At 51.9% G+C, this 20,414-nt stretch overlaps 10 protein-coding genes across 10 annotated transcripts; 6 read left to right on the top strand and 4 right to left on the bottom strand.

The window, feature by feature from the left end:
* Positions 1-147: 147 nt before the first annotated feature.
* Positions 148-1,078, top strand: N7510_009270 (uncharacterized protein; the record flags this gene model as incomplete). The annotated part of the gene is made up of 2 exons (XM_056981195.1): positions 148-644; positions 715-1,078. The coding sequence occupies 2 exons, from the start codon at positions 148-150 to the stop codon at positions 1,076-1,078; spliced, it is 861 nt and encodes a 286-aa protein (XP_056831404.1).
* Positions 1,079-1,616: 538 nt separating this feature from the next.
* N7510_009269 (WD40 repeat domain-containing protein) lies at positions 1,617-3,675 on the bottom strand (the record flags this gene model as incomplete). Its single annotated transcript, XM_056981194.1, has 6 exons — positions 1,617-1,643; positions 1,700-3,083; positions 3,134-3,234; positions 3,298-3,446; positions 3,537-3,553; positions 3,626-3,675. The coding sequence occupies 6 exons, from the start codon at positions 3,673-3,675 to the stop codon at positions 1,617-1,619; spliced, it is 1,728 nt and encodes a 575-aa protein (XP_056831403.1).
* A 562-nt stretch (positions 3,676-4,237) lies between these two features.
* N7510_009268 (rhomboid family protein) lies at positions 4,238-5,402 on the top strand (the record flags this gene model as incomplete). The annotated part of the gene is made up of 2 exons (XM_056981193.1): positions 4,238-4,620; positions 4,676-5,402. The coding sequence occupies 2 exons, from the start codon at positions 4,238-4,240 to the stop codon at positions 5,400-5,402; spliced, it is 1,110 nt and encodes a 369-aa protein (XP_056831402.1).
* A 497-nt stretch (positions 5,403-5,899) lies between these two features.
* Positions 5,900-6,702, bottom strand: N7510_009267 (mitochondrial 54S ribosomal protein mL61; the record flags this gene model as incomplete). Its single annotated transcript, XM_056981192.1, has 2 exons — positions 5,900-6,481; positions 6,664-6,702. 2 exons carry the CDS (start codon positions 6,700-6,702, stop codon positions 5,900-5,902), a joined length of 621 nt encoding a protein of 206 aa, XP_056831401.1.
* A 288-nt stretch (positions 6,703-6,990) lies between these two features.
* On the top strand, positions 6,991-10,532 carry N7510_009266 (leucine--tRNA ligase CDC60; the record flags this gene model as incomplete). Its single annotated transcript, XM_056981191.1, has 4 exons — positions 6,991-7,065; positions 7,119-9,625; positions 9,676-9,874; positions 9,927-10,532. The coding sequence occupies 4 exons, from the start codon at positions 6,991-6,993 to the stop codon at positions 10,530-10,532; spliced, it is 3,387 nt and encodes a 1,128-aa protein (XP_056831400.1).
* Positions 10,533-10,715: 183 nt separating this feature from the next.
* Positions 10,716-12,055, bottom strand: N7510_009265 (isopenicillin N synthase family dioxygenase; the record flags this gene model as incomplete). The annotated part of the gene is made up of 6 exons (XM_056981190.1): positions 10,716-10,820; positions 10,882-11,061; positions 11,117-11,503; positions 11,558-11,638; positions 11,700-11,852; positions 11,915-12,055. 6 exons carry the CDS (start codon positions 12,053-12,055, stop codon positions 10,716-10,718), a joined length of 1,047 nt encoding a protein of 348 aa, XP_056831399.1.
* Positions 12,056-12,526: 471 nt separating this feature from the next.
* On the top strand, positions 12,527-13,274 carry N7510_009264 (uncharacterized protein; the record flags this gene model as incomplete). Its single annotated transcript, XM_056981189.1, has 2 exons — positions 12,527-12,573; positions 12,752-13,274. 2 exons carry the CDS (start codon positions 12,527-12,529, stop codon positions 13,272-13,274), a joined length of 570 nt encoding a protein of 189 aa, XP_056831398.1.
* A 149-nt stretch (positions 13,275-13,423) lies between these two features.
* On the top strand, positions 13,424-14,007 carry N7510_009263 (Tetratricopeptide-like helical; the record flags this gene model as incomplete). The annotated part of the gene is made up of 2 exons (XM_056981188.1): positions 13,424-13,771; positions 13,915-14,007. 2 exons carry the CDS (start codon positions 13,424-13,426, stop codon positions 14,005-14,007), a joined length of 441 nt encoding a protein of 146 aa, XP_056831397.1.
* A 1,085-nt stretch (positions 14,008-15,092) lies between these two features.
* Positions 15,093-17,028, bottom strand: plb2 (lysophospholipase Plb2; the record flags this gene model as incomplete). The annotated part of the gene is made up of 2 exons (XM_056981187.1): positions 15,093-16,221; positions 16,274-17,028. The coding sequence occupies 2 exons, from the start codon at positions 17,026-17,028 to the stop codon at positions 15,093-15,095; spliced, it is 1,884 nt and encodes a 627-aa protein (XP_056831396.1).
* A 2,358-nt stretch (positions 17,029-19,386) lies between these two features.
* N7510_009261 (A4/G1 family peptidase) lies at positions 19,387-20,211 on the top strand (the record flags this gene model as incomplete). The annotated part of the gene is made up of 1 exon (XM_056981186.1): positions 19,387-20,211. The coding sequence occupies one exon, from the start codon at positions 19,387-19,389 to the stop codon at positions 20,209-20,211; it is 825 nt and encodes a 274-aa protein (XP_056831395.1).
* Positions 20,212-20,414: the final 203 nt, after the last annotated feature.

Here is a 20,414-nt window from a genome sequence, read left to right as displayed (position 1 = left end):
TAAGTGTAGACAATAATGCTGCTTCATGTCAGAAGCGAAAGCAGCCAGACCCTAAAGCAGTTTAGCGCGGGGATTATCGCGATAGTCGATAAACGAGACCCTCAGTTAAGCTACTGAATACGGCAGTTTCTATACAACGACCTCAACATGTCTAGCGACTCAGACCTAGATCGCGACTCCCTCCCCATTCCCTCCTCTCACCTCACCTGGCCAGCGCGCCTCTCCTACCTCGCATCAACCCTAACACACTTCCCCGAAGACAGCGCCTCCGCCCAAACAATCCACCGATGCCTCGACACCATCTCGTCAGTCCTCCAGCACGACACGCGCCCTGGATTCGGCCAGGAAATCGCAAAATACAGACCTCCGCACAGACACTCCCTATCCCTCACCTCTGGCGTCACAGCCGTGGAGCCCGAGTCTGAGTCCGAGTCTCCCTTGTTACATGTACGGAATGATGATGAGCCGCGCGCCGGTCGAGAAATGCAGTCGCAGCTCATGGCGCTGTTGCGCGAAGTGACTGCTCTGAATGGGGAACTGGATTCTCGGCGCAGAGAAGCAGGTGAGATATATGAGTTGTTGGAGGGGAGGTGTCGCGAGTTGACGAGAACGATTGCGGAGTTGGAGGGTGAGGTGGTCGAGTTGTAAGTTTTCTTTTTGTTGAAGGGATATACCTCCATTTGTAGTACAGTGGTGCTGATGTTGGATGCATAGACAAGCGGATTTAGTAGAGGATGCGGTTGAGTTAGAGGGCATACAGGGAACCGTGCATGGGCTGCAGGGTTATATTGATGCGCTAAGAGAAGAGCAGAGAGTGACTCGCGTACAGCGGCTGGATCATCGTGCGCGGCAAAAGGAGACTCGGCGAAACGGGAGTCGGAAGGAAGAGGAACTGGGTCATGCCGATGGTGAAATGGTGCTCGAAGGGATCGCGGCGTGGATGCGAGGATGGCGAGATGTCGAGGAAGGGTTCCAGGTCCGAGCACGAGCACGACAGCTGAACCGAGAACGGAGACAGGAGAGGTGGAGGGGAGGAGAGAAAATAAGCTACAAGAAAAGTAATGTAGTGGAGTTGTAGGTATTGATTGCACTTGGTTCTGGCGAGAATTAGAAACAAGAAAATAGCAGAGCCAACCTCCCAAACTAAACAAATCCGCCATCATCGCCGTGAATCCATGTCGTTCGCCGTGTCCGTCCGTCCAGGTCCCAGTCCCAACCAAGGCATGCCGCAATGCACCTTTTCTAATTCACAATTGTATGTCCACTGAAATGAAAGGGTCGCAAGAGAAGGTGTGTGCACTGGAGCCGAAGCGCGCCAAGTCTGGATGAGCTGATTATTCCCAAGTGCTAGATTATTCGGTATTATGAAACCAAGTAAGTTTGCTCGTTCCTTTCGTCGCCGGTGGTAGGGGAGTGAAAGGAGGAAGAGAGGTGTGATGAGGATCAATCCCCTCGAATTCATTCACGCAGCATCGCCGGGAGCGTGCGTAGTCCACCAAGGTTTCGTGTGGAAGGGTTCCAAGTTGTGGTTGTATTGAGGGGATCTTTGGTCAACAAAGTTGTAGAAAATATTCAGAAGATTCTTTTCTTGAATATCCAAACGAGCATATTCATGGTCACCGTTGCAGATTCACAATCGCCATCTGTAGATAAAATTAGCGCGGACCTTAAAAATGGTAGACCAGAGAGATGCACTGACCTGGTGTCCAAAGCCGTAGGCAAGTCGTTTTCCATCAGCATCCCACGAAAGCGCGCGATCACTGACGGCGCCAGAGTGGCCGTTCTGTCCATTCGTCGCACGGTCGGTTTCCTCTTTCTTGACTTCGCTTGAGGCCGGTGCTGACCAAGTCGCCATGGCATTACCCCCACGCTCGACATTCCAGATGAACAAACGATCCTTGCTCACAGCACCAAGAGCGTATCCATCGGGGGAGAAACCACCCGCAAGAGCAGGAGTCGACGGGCCCAAGAACAGTCGGTGGAGGCACCCGAATTGCTTGGCCTCCAGATCGACCTGCCAGACTTTGACACTGTCGTCGGTTGAGTAGGAGGCGAGAACGATCGACGAATTCCGTCGCGAGGTCTGTTCCTGAGGACGAATCTCGATTGCGGTGATCTCTCCCTGGTGAGCTTTGTCGATGTGCATGTCATGAGTCGGAATCCAAATTGAAGCTGTTTCAGAGCACGCCGCTACTGCGACCGAAGCGGAAGGCGTTTGGACACAACGAATGAATTCCCAGGCGGCATTGCTGGCACCAGATGTGAAGGTGTTGGTCAGTCGGATGCTCTGGTCGACCTCGCACTGATAGACAGATCCATTCCCACAGGCAAAGACTTGATTCCGACCACACCAAGCAAGATCGTACACGGGGCTGTTGATGCGCTGGGGCGGCGGGTAGACGTCAGGTCGGTGGGTGTCGTCCCACAGGGCCAGCTCCGAGGTCCTGTTGTCCGAAGCAACAACGATCAGTTGTGAGCCATCGGGGGCCCAATGCAAGCCGGTGATCATCCGTGGTAGTTCAGGTAACAAGTCCACAGCGTCGCCATTGACATCGTACATGGTGATGGCGCCGCGCAGTTCGCTGTATGTCGCGACGGCCAGTTTCTCCCCGACTGCATCCCAGGCGACAGCCGAAACACAAGAATCGCCGCCTTTGAAACTGATCAAGCTCTTGGGCACAGGCGCAGAGGACAGCGACAGCTTCCACAGGCTGCAGAACGTGTCGCCGGCGGTCACAACGACAGTGGGATCCCGCGGCCGCCACAGGGTCCGGGTCACATGATCATCAGCCACATCGAGTAGGGTGGTGTCCGGGGCCAGGTCGGCCGCCTTGGCTGGGGTCATTTGGACGCCGATGCTGCTGCCGCTAGTCAGGGTGAAGGTGGGCTCAGGAGGCACTTCATCGGCCTCCATGCTCACGTCGCCGTCGCCATCAATCTGTTCCGGGACAGGCGTGTCGGGCTTGCTCTCGTTTGCTTCGTGGGAGACATCCTGATCCATAGATTCATCGCCATTGGCATCACGGTCGATGCGGACCTTCTTGCCGGGAATGGGGGCCTCGGCTACATGACCGTTGACGGCGCTGCGGTCGCGCACAATTTTGGCCGGTGACACAGCCCGTTCAGGACCCACCGTCTCCCGGGGGGTCTCTCGGGGGTTTTCAGAGAGGTTGGTTCAAAGGGCTCCGGTCCGAAAAAATACTCGGATGGCGGGGCGGGAATGGTGTTGCCCTCCTGTAGATTTGGGATGAGAATTTTTTTCGTCGCGCAGAGGATTTCTCGATATCAGGAACATACCTTATCAATCGAGGATTCTAATTCACGGTACTGTAGACCCTTTTGGACCAACGATACCAGGGCGTGGGTTTTGATGTAAGGCGCGAAGGGGAGGCTCTGCGGGTCAGGAAACCACGCGCGCTGCAGAGAGACGGCGGCCTCGCCGTGACCTGTCGGATCGGGTTAGAAAACGAATCAAGTCAGACCATGACAGCGCGGTGGCTGGCACATGACTCTGATCACGAAAAGGTGAAACCAACCTGACTCCTGGAGATACCTAGCGATCGCGAGGTGTGAGCATTTAAGCGCGCGCATGCAGAGACATGACGAAGGGGGGGAGAAAACTTACCTCCATATTAGATAGTTGACGTGATGCGAGGTGAGGTCAAGCTGTGCCATGATGGATTACATGTGCGACCAGTCGGAGAGATCTGCGAGCATGCCCGGGAAGAGCGAGCTCTTTCCGGGGAGGATGGAAGAAGGCGAGGGATAAGCAACGGTCGATGTGGGTGGGTGCTGTGAGGATCGGAGCGACAGGTGGATCGGGATTCCGAGGTACAAAAAGGGGGGGGCCAGACCAGACAGGGTTGGGGCTGAGTTAGAGACTTTGAAGGATGGGATTTCCGGGGGGGGGAAGGGTAGTTGGATGTGGGTGTTGAAGGGGACCGGGTGTAGCGGAGTAGAGAAAAAAGAAGGAACAGTGATGTGGAGGAAAGAGAGAAGAGTCAAGGGGAGTGGAGCATGGCTTTTGGGCCCGAGTCCAGGTAGTTCTTTGTAGGGCGGAAGGCGACAGAGAGAAGAAGTGGTGGCTTGCGATGGAGGAACAGGAACCATCGATGCGGATGCGTCTCTTTGCTGCTCCACACCTGCCTGAGGTGTCGAGGGTGGCTGACTGTACTTTATTATTCATTTCACCCCCCGAGGCAATCACCACCTTCGCTTCCCGCCAGGGTGCATCACCATGTCGCTGCGGATCAACATCCCGCCCGCTACGCGCATCTTCCTCGTCAGTCTGCTAACCTTGTCCCTCCTTTACAACATCGCCCGCTGGCGACAGCTCGACTCCAGCACCACCTCATCTCCCATCGTGCCGTACCTGACTCTCGTCCCCTCGCTCTTCTACTACTACCCGTGGACATTATGTACGGCAACCTTCGTTGAGCAAAATATCTTTACCGTGCTCTTGAATGCGGCCACCATCTTCTATGGCGGGAAATACCTCGAGCGCGCGTGGGGTTCGCGCGAGTTCAGCAAGTTCATCGCGATCATCGCAGTCCTCCCGAATGTGCTGATCATCCCCATCTACTTGATCTGGGGTACCACCGGAGGGTCCACAAGTAGAGCGTATGTCTTGACACGAATACCATATACCTTCAATGCTGACCACCTCCATCAATAGTCTTACTCAGATCTGCGGTGGCATCTCCATCCAGGCCTCTTTCCTCGTTGCCTTCAAGCAACTCGTCCCCGAACACACCGTGGCCCTGTTCAAGGGTTTGGTCAAGATGCGGGTGAAGCATTTCCCAGCCCTTTTCTTGCTCCTCAATACCGTCAGCGGCCTCATTTTCGGGACGGACACCGCCACCATCCTGGCGTGGATCGGTCTCCTGACCAGCTGGACGTATCTGCGGTTCTACAAGTACCAGCCCGACCTTACCGGCACGTCGACTAGTGCTCTTGGAATTAAGGGAGATGCCAGTGAGACCTTTGCGTTCGCCTGTCTCTTCCCCGATGTGATGCAGCCCCCGATTGCCTTCGTCGCCGACCAGATCTACGCGCTGCTCGTGACGCTCAGGATCTTGGCCCCATTCTCCGCCGCCGACATTGCCTCGGGGAACCAGCAAGTCCTGGCCCGAGGAGAGGCCGGCTTGCCCACTCTTCTAAACAACCAGCGTGACGGAGCGTCAAGGGGCAAGCGGGAAGAAGCGGAGCGCCGACGCGCCCTGGCGCTCAAGGCTTTGGACCAGCGATTGCAGGCCGCTGCTGTGGGAAGAGCCCAAGCCCAACCCCCTTCATTGCTTGAACCTTCTGCACCGGTTCAACCGCGTTCAACCACACCGACCCCACAAGTCGCACCGGGACAGAGTATGCTAGGAGAGACCAGCTACACCCCGGACAATGCATGATTGCTTCGTGTTACACTTCTGGGTTTGGCCATTTGAACATACGCCGAGCATGGGTCTCCCTTCTGCCTGGCACGGCAGATGATGTATAATGTGCATTGCAATCTTGTCTTGAATTCAGATCTGGCTATACGCCTGGATCTTTGGTTCGCGCTGCCACTTCCGGGCTTCCTTGCCTCGAGTCCATGGGCAGCGTCTGTACGCCTCTCTTGAGTTTCAGTTCAATTCGCTATATACCAATTACAAGCGAGCGTGGGTTATTTTTCACAAGCAACAAACTCATTGTATAATGTTCCCAGTTAGGGCAATTTGCTGTATAAGAGTTCTATACTCCCAAGGCCCGTGGTCAATCACAATATATTCCAACGAATGCAGCCGAAAAGAAAGATGATCCAGAAATACAGAGTCATAAGGAAAAGAAGAAGATGCTATGCTACAGTTACAAATATGTTCCTCTCGTCTTCGACAGGAAATAGAACCACACCCAGACGGATACCCACTTAGGTCTGCTTGAGCTTCTCAACCTCACCCCTCGCCTCAGCAAGCATTCGCTCCTGATCCTTCTTCGCTTGCCGCATACTCTGCACGCGCACCTTATCCTTCTCCCCCTTAATCCGCATCTCCTCCAATTTTTTCAATGCCTCCGCATCCTCAGACGTAGTCGCAATCTCCTGTACCCCCGTCGCAGCCTGCACGCGCGTCCAGATATCCGTCCAGGAGAGATCCTTGAGGTTCATCACAGCCGTCTTCTCAGCCTTTTCAGGTGGCGGTGCATGGGCATCGGTTAGGGCTGTCGAGCCAACCAGCGCGTTGGCCGTGCTGCTGATCCGCTCGGCAAAGTAGATCGTCAATGTGGCGGGTACTTCTTGGTCTTGTGTTTGGCGCACCGTCATCGAGATGCCCGGGTTGTGGTATTTCAGACGTGGCATGCATTTGCGCCAGAAATGTCGCGCGCCGGCGTGGCCTTGGTAGATCTTTTGCGCGTATGTCAGGTGCAGCCGCGTCACGGCGGGGAATTCTTTTGTGGCGGATGTGAGGTTGGGGAGGATGGCGGCTCCGGTGCCGGCGCGGATGTCGAGGATCTGGGGATCGAGTTAGTCTTTTCTGCGTTCCGGTGTAACGTCGTTGCAATTTTGAGGCTCAACGCTGATGAGACTGTTGGAAACGAAGTTGGATTTACCTTCTATAAACAGCAAAGAAACACCGCACGTCAGCCAATGGGTCTTCTTTCTGCAGAGTAAGCCGATGTGTTGGGAGGACTTACAGCATTGAGCTTCCGCATCCGCCTGAATAGGTTCACCATGATGGCAGAATGTGTCGCAAAGGGACTCGCCCTTGTGCAAATAGATTCCCAGGGCTGATATTGTATGAATAGGGGAGAATCAATGGAGAAAGTGGCTCTGCATTGCCCAAGTGGTGGTCGTGATGGGAGTGTCGTGGAAATTGTTCCTGGCAGCGGCAGAAGTTGCGGTGCTGCCAGTCACGTGCTTTGACTCACAAATCGATCAAGCCGATTTTCCATATTTCAAGTCCCGCTCTCCACGCTGTGTATCTCGGGCGAAAGAGGCAAAAGACCCTTGACTCGAGAATCATGGCAGCCGCCGCAGCATCCGCTGCTGTGCTCGATCCGAGCAACGACACTAAAAACACTCTCAAACTCGAAAATGTTGCCCTGCCCCTCCCCCTCGGTGCGAATACACCGTAGCTAACAGCTCCCAGACCGACAAGCGTGACTCCCTGATCGCAATTGAGAAGAAGTACCAGGCCCAATGGAAGGACAACAAGGTTTTCGAGGTCAACGCTCCCTCCTTTGCGGAGGCTCCTCAGGGTGCCATGACTGCCACGGAGCTGCGTGAAAAGTACCCCAAGTTTTTCGGAACCATGGCCTATCCCTATATGAACGGTACCCTGCACGCCGGCCACAGTTTCACCGCCAGCAAAGTCGAATTTATGACCGGAGTGGCCCGTATGGAGGGCAAGAGAGCCTTGTTCCCGCTCGGATTCCACTGCACTGGTATGCCCATCAAGGCATGTGCGGATAAGCTGCGCGACGAGGTGAAGATGTTCGGGCAGAACTTCGAGGGCTACGAAGAGGATGGGGAGGAGCAAGCCAAGGACAAGGCTGCCCCGGCACCCACCCAAGAAGTTAAAGAGCAGGCTGAGAAGTTCTCGGGCAAGAAGAGCAAGGCTGCAGCCAAGACTGTGAAGATGAAGTACCAGTTCCAAATTATGCTGGCCATTGGCGTCCCTCTGGAAGATATCCACAAGTTCGCCGATGCTGCGCATTGGCTTCAGCACTTCCCTCCCCTTGCTATCCGTGATCTCGACAGCATGGGTGCCCGCGTCGACTGGCGGAGACAGTTCGTCACCACCGATGCCAACCCTTATTACGATGCCTTTGTTCGCTGGCAGATGAACCGTCTCCACGAGCTGGGCAAGATCATGTATGGCAGTCGGTATACCATCTACTCTCCCAAGGACGGCCAACCTTGTATGGACCACGACCGCACCGAGGGTGAGGGCATTGGGCCCCAGGAATACACTGCCCTGAAGTTGAAGGTCAAGGAATGGTCACCGAAGCTCCAGGAGCTGGTCAAGGGCAAGATTGAGGATGATGCCAAGGTCTACTTTGTCCCGGCCACTCTCCGCCCCGAGACTATGTATGGTCAGACGAGCTGTTTCGTCGGCCCCAAGATTAACTACGGTCTTTTCAAGCTGAAGGAGAAGGAGTATATTGTCGTGACCAAGCGCGCTGCTTGGAATATGGCTTTCCAGGGCCACTTCTTTGACAACGCTCATTTTCCCAAGTCCCAAGATGAGCTGCCGCTGGTCTTCGAAGCACCAGGATCTGCCTTCGTCGGTACTCTGGTCAATGCACCGCTGTCCCTGCACACTGAAGGTATCCGTATTCTGCCCATGGATACCGTCTCGGCCTCCAAGGGTACTGGTGTTGTCACCTCGGTGCCGTCCGACAGCCCTGACGACTACGCTACCCTGCTTGATCTGGCCAAGAAGCCCGAGTACTACGGCATTCAGAAGGAATGGGCCGAGCTAGAGATCTTCCCGCTGATCGAAACTCCAACATACGGCAACCTGACGGCTCCTACCCTAGTCAAGCAGCTGAAGATCAACTCGCCCAAGGACGTCAACCAGCTTGCCAAGGCCAAGGAGCTGGCTTACATGGAGGGCTTCTACAAGGGTACCATGCTCGTGGGTGAGCTTAAGGGCGAACCCGTCAGCATCGCCAAGGACAAGATCCGCAAGTCTCTGTATGACAGTGGCGATGCGTTCCCCTTTGCCGACCCCATGGGCAAGGTTGTCAGCCGCAGTGGAGATGACTGTGTTGTTGCCTACCTGGGCCAATGGTTCCTGAACTACGGCGAGAACGATGCCAAGTGGCAACAAGATACCCTGGATCACGTCGTGAACACCTTGAACACCTACTCTGCCGAGACCAGGCACGGATTCGAGAAGAACCTGGACTGGCTGAACCGCTGGGCGTGCGCCAGAACGTACGGTCTTGGTTCCAAACTGCCCTGGGACCCTCAGTTCCTGGTCGAGAGTCTGAGTGATAGCACCGTGTACATGGCCTACTACACCATCGCCCACCTTCTGCACGGCGACCGGTATGGTAACCAGATCGGCCCATTGAACGTGAAGGCGGAGCAGATGATCGACGAGGTGTGGGACTACATCTTCACCAAACGCGAGATCTCCGACGACCTGATATCTAAAAGCGGTATTAGCAAGGACGCTCTGCAGCAGATGCGCCGTGAGTTCGAGTACTGGTACCCCCTGGACGTCCGCGTCTCCGGCAAGGATCTGATCCAGAACCACTTGACTTTCTTCTTGTACATCCACCTCGCCCTCTTCCCGCCGGAGTTCTGGCCTCGTGGTGTGCGTGCCAATGGCCACCTGCTACTGAATGGTGAAAAGATGAGCAAGAGCACGGGCAACTTCCTCACCTTGAAGGATGCAGTGGACAAGTTCGGTGCTGACGCGACCCGTATTGCTTTCGCCGATGCTGGTGACAGCATCGAGGATGCTAACTTCGAGGAGGCTGTCGCCAACAGCAACATCCTGCGCCTGTTCACCCTGAAGGAGTGGATTGAGGAGGTTGTCCAGGATGACACTCTGCGTACCGGACCCGCCGACGCTTTCGCCGACAAGCTGTTCAACAACGACATTAACAGCATAGTCCGCGAGACCCGGAAGCACTTCCAGGAGTAAGTTTGTTTGACTCTTATCAGCTTAGAATTTGCTAATATCCGCCTAGCACGAACTTTAAGCTTGCTCTGAAGTCCGGTCTGTATGACCTCACCAGCGCCCGCGACACTTACCGTGAATCTGCGACGGCCGCTGGCGTGGGCATGCACCGGGATATCGTCCTGCGTTACATTGAGATGCAAGCTCTTATGCTGGCACCCATTGCCCCCCACTGGGCCGAGTACATTTGGCTAGAGGTTCTCAAGAAGGTGAATATCTCTTTTCCTATTGCCAATCTACCCCGTTCTAACATCCCATCAGCCCGAGACGATCCACAACGCCAGGTTCCCCGAGGTCCCCGAGCCCTCTCCTGAGCTGTCCGCCGCGCAGGCGTACGTTCGGGGCACCGCGTCTTCCATCCTGTCGTCAGAAGCAAACTTCGCGAAGAAGCTGTCCAAGGGCAAAGCGTCGACCTTTGACCCGCGCAAACCCAAGAAGCTGACCATCTTCGCGGCCAAGAAATACCCCACCTGGCAAGAGAAGTACATCGACCTCGTCCGCGACGCCTTTGACGCTCTCAGTGTCTCCATCAACGAGAAGGAGCTCAACGCCAAGGTCGGCAAGCTTGGCGAAATGAAGAAGGCCATGCCTTTCGTCCAGGTCCTGAAGCGCCGCCTGGTTCAGGGCCGCGAGGCTCCCGAAACTGTCTTTGAACGCAAGCTGCCCTTCGACGAGTTCGCTGTTCTCTCCGAGATGCTGGGTGGTCTGAAGCGTACTGCGGGCTACAAGGAGATTGAGGTTATCGCTGTTGATGAGGGTGGTAAGACCGGCGAAGTCGTGGGCACTGGCGAGAAGAGGGAGGGACTGAGTGCTGAGAATGCGGTGCCTGGGCAGCCAACTTTCCAGTTTGCCAACGTGGATGAGTAGATGATTTCGTTGTTTGGAAAAAGAGCTATGTTTGATGAGTTTATGTGTTTAAAATACAAGAAAGAATTTTCATATTGTTCTTTGCCGTCCCACGGTCATCTCCAGAAATATACCTTTTGATGTTCCTGCATAAGTCGAGTCCAAACTAGTCTTTCTCCGAGTTTAAGCTTGAACCAGATCAAGTCATTTCAGAGCCTGTCTAGAATACTTTTCGTATAAATCCGGGTACCATCTTCTCCCAACATCAGGGTGACTTAAAACTCGGTTCCGGAGAGTTGCCTCTCCAAACTATGTAGAAATACAGTTAGCCTCGCCTCCAGTCACTTGGAAAGGGCATTGTTGAACATACACATGAGTATAAGGGCGACAGGAACTCGCTTGCGACATCCACGTCTCGTTTCTCCTTATCATCCGAGACCGGAATGCGCTGCACAATATGCGCTGCGGAATCTTTGAGCTCGGGTAAAGTCAAATCTAGCCTCACGCCCAGGAAGAAGGGAATGCTGAATCGAGCTCTTTGTGTAGGGGCCTATAACACGATCTTAGCATTTCCTCAGGGCTGCCATAGGTTGTTCTTGACTGACTAGCACGCGGTGTGTGGTAGCTGCACAGACTCCGCCAGTGATAGCCTCGAAGCCCTGCTGAATGTTGACAACAAGGCTACCATCCACAGGCGGGACATCGATCCACTGTCCGTTTTTGTTCAGGACTTGTAGTCCGCCTGTATCGTCCTGGGAAAGGAACGTGAAGAGCCCTGTCGAGTCCTTGTGCGGACCCACACCCTGCGAATTAGGTGGACTCGCGGGATACTTGACAAACTTGAGTCGATCCATGTTACCTTTAAATTGGTCAAAGGTAGCGGGTGGTAGTGATAAACATTCTGCTACCAAGTGCATGAATTTCTGCGCCAGGCTTCCGGCCTTATGGAAGTACTCTTCGATCATCTCTTTGGAACCAGGGGCGTCTGGGTACTTGGAGAAAGAGGTCAGCGTAATGATTGAGCCAGGTATAAGATTCGTGCTTACCTGGTTGGGGCCTTCAAGCTGCTGCCAGAACGGATCGTCGTCCCTCCATGGCTTTACTCCAGGAGAGCCAAAATCAAATTGCTGACAGATAGTGTTATTACCCTTTCACCAGAAGATAATAAAACGATCCTAGAGGGCATACCTCGCGGAAATCGGTCTTTGAAGCGGTTGTTTCAGCACCCAGGCGTGTATACCCCAAAAATGAGGGCGAATTTATCATGTCACATTTCTCCTTCACTTCTTTAGACAGAGCAAAGAACTGCGGGATCCGCTCATGTGTGCTATGGATGAGATCCTTTTTTGTTGGTCAGTCGTCAGAATTGCATGCTGATCAGATTAAGTGAAGGTTATTATCACCTCAAGTCCGGTGTTCGTCAGGTACAGAAACCCCACTAGAAAGATAGCTTCGCGCAATTTGGCCAGTTCCTCCTGTTTTGTGACTGGATTGTTCAGTCGGCCGAAGTCCACCTTCGGAACGGACGAGAAGGTCTCTACCATTGTGGTAGGTGTGGTTGAAAACAATGCGTCGCTGGAACAGGCTGAGGATGAATGGTTATAGCCCCGCGCCTTCAAAGGAGCTGTCAAATACAGGGCGCGACTAACTAAGAGGAATTTATTGGGCTTCAAGCTGCCCGTATGGATGACCAGTGAGGATTTAAGGAGACTAACTAGTGTGGTTGCTCCTCACGGGAGGTCCATTTCCGGCGTTTGATTGTGATCTTCGGGATTTGCTCCACAAATCAAACGCCGAAGGGAGCTGACGTCAAGCGAGAATAGAATGCTACTAATTTCATGCATTTTGAAGTTTTTCTTCTACTTACCAGGACCGGATTTCATTATTTACGGATTCTGTCTAGAAGAAATGTCAACTCTTTGATGATGTCGATCGACGCGACGCTTGTTTCCTATCGTCCACCATTCTTTCCATTCACCTAGAGAACTAGGACAGAGCAGGAACGCTCAAGAATCATGGCTCGAGCTAAACCTCCTGTAGTAAAGGCTGCATGCCTTGCATGGTAAACAAGATGCTTTTACCCCTGTTAAATTAGTCAAATAGAGCTGACAGAAAATATAGCCGCTCGTCGAAAACTCGATGCGATGGCAAACAGCCATGTGGTAGTGTAAGCCCATCCTACCCTCATTTGTTCACAGTGACCAACCTAAACCATCATCGATCTGTTAGTGTGCCAGCAGGGGCCGAGACTGTAGTTACCAGCCCAGTCGTAGGGGTGGTGTCCGAAGAGGTGCAAGATATGCAGAAGAGCAACGACGTCGTCTTGAGCCAGAAAACCCACCGTCTTCCTTCTCTCCTAGCTCACCTCCAGAGATTACCGAGAGTCTAGGTAAGTGCCTCATTTTATTCTCAAGCCTGTCCTTATCTGACTGCTTTCTAGACCCTGCCTTGGATAAGATGATAGGATTGGTTTCTCCTTTTTCAGGTCTTCACAACCTTGATTTGTCCCCAGACAGTCTCTCAGATACACTGGGAGGCCGGCATTTTTGGGAACAGTTTACCCCAAGTACTGAAGGCCCCCATAATTCGGTGTCTGCTGCCGATGTAGAACAACCAACCGCTAGAGCATATCAAAGCGAAGCGGACATGTACGCCGAGAACCCCCAGAAAATCCAACTTACTAATAGCCATGAGACAGTGTCAATGCCTACTACTTGTATATTCACCTATATCTCCCATTATTGCCGCCATCAACAGAGCTGAAGCACAAAGATTCATATGGGTTGACTCAACTATCGACAGGATCAATCGAACCCAAAAAGACGGACTTGCCGTATTGGCCAAAGTCATCTTTGAGCCTCGCCTTGTCTGCCATCCTAGCTCTGATACCACCTTCTCAAGACTCGTCCCCAATGTCTGAAGCAAACGTTGTGCTGAGACGGTCGTACGCACATATGTTTGCCCAGGCGGCGCTGGCAAGTGCGGAAAATGAGATTGACAGGATTGGGCATATGTCAAGTTTGGGAGTTACCCTACCTCAAGAAAGAAGCCATTTGCATCCTCTAGTGCCTTTCCATCTTGATTCAATCTTGGCTCTTGTTGTCCTCACCATTTATGAGTACTGCCAGCGTGGCAATGTCTCCAGAATGAGGGCTCGAATCAACCAGGCTGTGACTACGGCCATGGACATGTCTCTTCATGAGCTTGGGTTGACTACAACAGAATATTCAGAAGCGCAACGGCGCGCTTGGTGGATGACAGTAAGTTTATATGAACGTTGTATGCCCTGCTGCTAACTGAATTATTAGATGTTTGTGATGTATCAGTCTTCCAATCTTCATCTTGCAGTAAGATCAGTCCCTAACCCGAGCTACAGGAGACTTCCTACTGACAATCAACGCAGCCACCGGTGATTACTGCAGAGGATCAACGAATTACGACCCCCTTCCCTCAGTTTGACATGCATCTAGAGGTATCCTATTATCTTCAAAATTAATGATCACCCCTTGGCTGACTTTTTATAAGCCCTGGTGCTTCATTATAAGGGTCCAGAAAACCCTTTATGCGTGTAACCAAATGGTTCGATGGCCGGAGCGCGTGACTGAGGTAGTCCCTCCACGTGATATTAGCACTGAAATTAGAAATCTGGACAACCAAGTTGTGTCCTTGATGACCGAATCAGATCGCTATCTTCGAACCGGATTTGACGAAGGGGATGAAGCTCTCGTGGCCGTGAATATGTGGAGAATCAGTAGGATTCTCATCTATACGTGAGACAGATGTCTTCAATCACATAATTTTACACTTGCTGATTATTTTACAGTGCCCGAATTCGCCTACATCGTTCCAAAGCTTTCATGGATATCCCATTGTTCTTAAACAAACACTGTGATCTCTCTTCGATCAACAGCCACGGCTTCTCGCATCACACAGCCACTCCTTCGGTATCTCGAGGAACAAAGTTTGATGCAAGTTTCCCGTTTACCGAACAAGAATCCTCTCATATTTGTCTTAAGGCTTCCCTCGTAGTTGCGAAGGGTTTCCGCGACTTGGTATATCCAAGCGCTTTCGGTGTAGACAATTCTGAGAGAAATCCTCTGAGCAGTAAAGACATATTTACAGGCTTAGGGGATTACAGATATCCACACACCATCCCTTACTTTGCATGCTGCGCCATGCAAAGCTCTTACGCTCTCCTCATGCTCGTCCACAAAGTACGTTCAAGTCTCGCGACTGATCGCCTGGGAACGTGTTATCATCTACTCAACAAGCCCGAGCCGGCTACAGAAGCTTCTGATGCTGAACGGTTAATCGAGGAGCTGCGTCATGGGGTTGAGATTCTCAGTGTATCTTTGGAACCAGATGTCGTTTTCGAAGGTGTTGGGAGAATGGGCCACGAAATCAAAAGCACATACTTGGCCGCGTTTTCAGATTACGCCGAGATTTAGATACCACGGGTGAAATTGTTAATATGATACTGAGATCTGAGGCTGGTGTCTTTTCAAAAGAGAATCATGGAAGTAGACGGTAATGTTAAGAATAACGCCAAGCTGAGGATGAACAATACGACTTGAACCATTGCTAGATAGTCAGCGGCGATAGCTTATAAGCAGGATCGTAAGTTCCCGGGTTGGTGCTGTTCGTCGTGCCATTCCAGCAGTATCGTTGGAAACACGCAGTGCAGCTCTCTGGGATAGCGGTGTTGGTGCGTTCAAGACTCCGACTCAAGATGGCACAACCCAGGCACGTCGGCCAGTCGGAATCGATGGTTGCGTTTCCCAGCGTGGCAACATCATAGCCGTTTTCAATGATGGCGTCACGCTCAGTGGTATTATATTGCAGGTCGAATGTGGATACGTTGGACTGGTAGATGTACGGCGCGTTTGGGATGTATACAACCAGCGGGGCAGCGCCGGTGACGTTAGAGCTGTTGCAGCCGAAGAAGGTCGGACGGCTATTCAACCCCAAGTTGATAAAGGTGTTCTGGTCCGGTATGGGCGGGAAAGCGAGGCCGCTGCTCTTGCCCAGCGGGCTCAGGCTGCGCTCGTACGTGGCGACCATGGAGGTGCCGTTGGGCCATTGTGTGCTCGTATCAGCGGACGAGTCAAGCGCTAAGACCAAGTCCAGTATGCGCTGCGGCTGTAGCAGAGGTTCCAGGGGGATGTTCTGGAGGTCTTCTCCACCGTCCACTAAGGTCAAAGACGTAGAGCTAGCGTACTCGGACTGGTTGCTGTACAAATAGAATGGGTTCGGGTCGTACACAGCAATATCATTGTTGGCCGCCCCTATCGAACCCAGGATCTTTTCAATAGAATTTTTCACTATATCAGACGCCTCGGTGTTGTTGATCTGCAGGAACGCTTGGTTAAATAGCGACGATGATGTCCCCATCACGAACCCGGCATTATCGAACCCGCGGACGCACTGTTGGCCTATGGGAAGCGCCCCGGCGGAGAAGTTGGACGCGAGAAACTCTAAAGGCACAAAGGCTTCCAAGGGACGATTAAACGTCCCAAATTCCCAGGGGTTGAATTCAAACACGGTCGCGTTGTCTGGGATAAGGATCTGCCCAGGAGCTCTGCCATCCGCGACGGCGATAGGCATGGGCATGCTTCCGCTCTGGAAATCCATACTTTGGGCAATGGAGGACCAGGTATAGCTGACACCACCTTCGGTATCGTTGATGAGTTGGTAGGCGAGCGCGCGACCCCTTTGTGGGCAGATCAGCACCAGTGTCGTAGAAGCAGATGGTTCATTCTTACCAGTAATCCGTGATAGAAACATTGTACCCAGCGTCCGACTTCCCGCTCACTGCATCCTGCAATTGCGAGTAGTACTCGAAAGACTTGAAAGAAAAATGAGTACTCTGGGTTGGACCGACGAAAATGGAATCCTGAAACTGCCACACCGTCTCGCTGTCTCGCAGGGACGTGATATCCGTGAAATTGTTGAGATAGACGGACCCGACCAGCCAACTGCCTCCACTCAACCCGGAGAGATATGTTGCCGACTGCAGGATTCCTCCCAGATGGCCCTGAAGACTCGAGTTAGGAGTACGAGAGTCAAATGCTTGTAGAGCACCGCCGCCGTTCATCAGTGCTCGATAACCACCACCAGACGCTGCAATCCCAATATTGGGTAGCGCAGATGCATTGTTAGCATTCTTCTCGATATAAGAAGATGCGTTTAGTGAACCGAAGTCCAATCGGCCCAGATAGCCGATCATCGCATCCACGGTAGCGTTTCGTCGCTGTTTCAACCATGCCGTTTCGTTCGTTGACAATGTCGACCCATTGCGGATGGATGGTCTATCTACAGGACAAGCTTTACCCTGCGGTGTGTACCCATCGGGAGCGTTGGGGAGTGCTTTTCTGTAAAGCGATGAAGACTTCACGGTCCATGAGTCTCGTTGCAGGATATTCCATTCAACGGAGGAGCTAGGAGCGTCCGGATGGCTGTACACCACGAGCCATGTAACCACAATAGGGAGAAGTTTCAGTGTCGCCAGAAGATTCATCATGATAAGATGAAGGCAATATAGGAACTGGTATGTTTGTTTCGATGTGCTTTGATCGGAACAGTGCGGACCGCTGCAAGTTCTACAGAGATGGTATTTATCTCCATCAATGCGATCTGACTAACAGCGGATCCGACCATGTCATAGATTGGCTTGTGTCAATGGGTGTAAGTCAAGGTGAAAGATTGGAGGACCGCAAATGGGCCATGGAGTGACTTCCATGGGTTAACGCTACACCGTACTGAGCAAGTATCGCTCTCACATCCTGGAAAAATTTTCGCAATTTGCTGAATGCTTCATTAAGAGACAGAATCGTTCGTTAAAGAAGAGCGTATTCACCATATAGAGTATGACGTAAATACAACGCATTGAGAGTTTGATGATTAAAGGTTGGTTTAGGTTTGCCCAGATAACCACTCACCTCCGAAGTTCAACCACGGAAGAAGCGGATTACCGGTCACTACAACTAAGCTGGAAGCTCGCTACCATTAGATGTACTTTTTTTTCTGGGCTCACTGCACCCATCTCGGGTTCCTATTTTAATCATTGTATGCCACTAACTACGTTGTCAAGCCTGGTATGATGACCTACCTGACGACGATTGGAGAATCGAAATCAGAAATAGGGCTTCGATGGCTAAAAGGGCAAATGATCCCTGTGAATACTAGTCTTACAAGGGTAGATTTGGACTACTAATTCTTGATGGCCATAGTAGTCGTTTGACCCCCAATTTCGATCGCTTATGCTCTGAAAATGACATTCAAGGTTTTTACTCGTCCACATATTTTCTAGCTATGGAAGACAACGATCTAGAATTTCTAGAGAAGATGGCCCCTTTGGTTTAATAGACTTCTACATCGTTGATGTTTCCTCTCCTGGTCCCGCAATGGTCGCGGGAAAGGCGGCATGAAAGTCCATCCAGCTGTCAATTACACGTCTCTTTTGTGAAACGAATCCTGTATGATCTCTATGAATTTAATATTTTCTACTGCGTTCTATCGTCTTATCCCCGACGGAGCCCGGAAGATAAAGTTTCGCTTTCCAAACAGATAAAGAAGAAAAGAAACAATGAAAACCGAACCACAGTTAGCCACTTTGTGTCGAATGTCCCGAAGTCATCATTCGTCGCCGTATACTTACAAGGTCTTCATGTATAGGATGTGACTTTCGTCCATCGACTTACTGTAATGGTGGTCTGGGCTTGGCGAAACGATATAGGGTAGCCTCCGAATTGCGCAGATCTGTGTTTCAGGATTAGGGATCTATGAACAAAATGCATGTAGGATCGACCCTACATGTGGATACTTCGGATAGAGCGACTATATCATTGGTAGGGGCCTGAAGATCATCAGTACATGGCAACGCTGCAGGAACCACACCCTGGAGCTTAGCCTTGCCTGCTCTTCCCTCGTTGGGTAAAGTGAGATCGGGAGGGGCGGGTCAGATGCAGTAGTGGACGGCTTTCCTTTCCATTTTAGTACTGGGCCCTCGACACTTCCTGATCGCAATGACATTCTACCAGTTACAGTGGAATATATCCGTGAAAAAACCACTCATGTTCAAAGCTCGACGGTCTTTTGGTTCAGAATTCCCTCGAAGCTATTTCCAGTGCAGCCCACATAGACCTTTGTTATTCAACGCGATCGTACCTGTCGCTACATACTCCATCAGGAAAGTCCAGTGACAGCTAAGACATTATTTCAGGCAGCAACATGCAAATCTAACCTCTTTTGGGGGGAAAAACCGGACATCCGGTTCATCAAAACTTTCAGTGGTTGCATCCATGTTCCTAGCACTCTCGTTGGCGGTGTATACTTGTTGATCAACTTTAAGGGACCCGACGTGGGCCGTCGGACACACGAGGCCTTCCGGAGTATTCTTGGGATTGAGTAAAGCGCCGGTTGTGAACGGCACTCAGATGTCGATCAAAATATCTTGATAGGCCCTCCCCACAGCTTGTTTCCTAAAGATAAGCATGCGCATGCGGGGCATGTTTCATCGATCTTTCCATCTTTCCAGTCAACGAATTCGAAATGCACCGATCGGCCTCCGCCGGCCGTAGTAATGTACATCAACTAACGGTAACAAATTGCACGCCTAGCGAACTTATACACTCTCAATGCTACCCCTTATGTTACATCGAGGCTGGTTTGTATATGAAATCTAGGCATGGCAGCATGCACATGTACTCGATTTAGGAGAAGCTTCGTCTCATTGTTTATGTATAGAAATACTATATAAGAGTGCTAGTTTCTCTACTGCCTTTCGGTTCTCATCCTCGATTATCCCAATTCTCTTCTTTTTCAAACCAATCTGGTCTTTTTCAAACAAAGGCTTCCAAAGGAACATTACTATATCATGAAGTATTCTATTCTTGGTGCCGCTTTGCTTGCGACCTCCGCTGTTGCAGCGCCTCTGACGGCTTCTCGCCAGGCGCGCGAGCAAGCTCGCCGTCTTCACAATGGCAAGGCGCGTCACCAGAGTCACCCGCCTTATAAGCCTGGTACCCGCCAGTTGCTTCACCCGAGCAACAGCCACAAGGATATCACCCAGGAGCAGTATGATTCCAACTGGGCGGGAGCTGTCCTCGTTGGAACCGGCTACACCGCAGTCTCTGCTGAATTTCAGGTCCCGACTCCTCAGGCCCCAGCTGGCGGTGACTCCAGCACCCAATACTGCGCCTCTGCCTGGGTTGGTATTGATGGAGACACTTGCTCCACCGCTATTCTGCAAACCGGTGTGGACTTTTGTGTTCAAGGCGGCTCTGTGACCTATGACGCATGGTACGAGTGGTACCCAGATGCTGCATATGACTTCAGTGGTATCAGTATCTCATCTGGAGACACGATCCGAGTGACTGTGGATGCCTTTTCCACGTCGACAGGCAACGCCACCATCGAGAATACCTCGAACGGCCAGACTGTGTCTCACAGCTTTTCTGGCGTCCAGGGCGACCTGTGTGAATATAACGCGGAGTGGATCGTCGAAGATTTCGAGTCCGGCGGCGGCATGGTTCCATTTGCGGACTTCGGAACTGTGACCTTCACGAACGCTCAGGCCTCTGATGGTGGCTCCACGGTTGGACCTTCAGGTGCTTCTGTTATGGATATCCAGCAGAACAGCACCGTTCTCACCTCTTCGTCTATTTCTGGAAACAGCGTCACTGTCCAGTACAATTCCTAAATCCATATGGCCTATAGCACCGGAAGCGAGATTTTCCGGTATGCACTTGTGAATAGCTTCAAATTCAATGTAAATAGTCTTTGAACTTCGGTTTATCTTATCTTCTATGGTAAGCCTGTGTAAATGTCAGCCGAGCGAGCTTAATGCAGCCTTGGTGGTTTATATGGAGCACTTGCCATATCTTCACAAATAGAATTGAGACA

Source organism: Penicillium lagena (assembly GCF_028827675.1).
Source record: "Penicillium lagena strain IBT 129212 chromosome Unknown utg000006l_segment0_segment0, whole genome shotgun sequence".
In the NCBI taxonomy this organism is placed as follows: Eukaryota; Fungi; Ascomycota; class Eurotiomycetes; order Eurotiales; family Aspergillaceae; genus Penicillium; species Penicillium lagena.
This window is presented reverse-complemented; position numbering and strand designations above follow the sequence as displayed.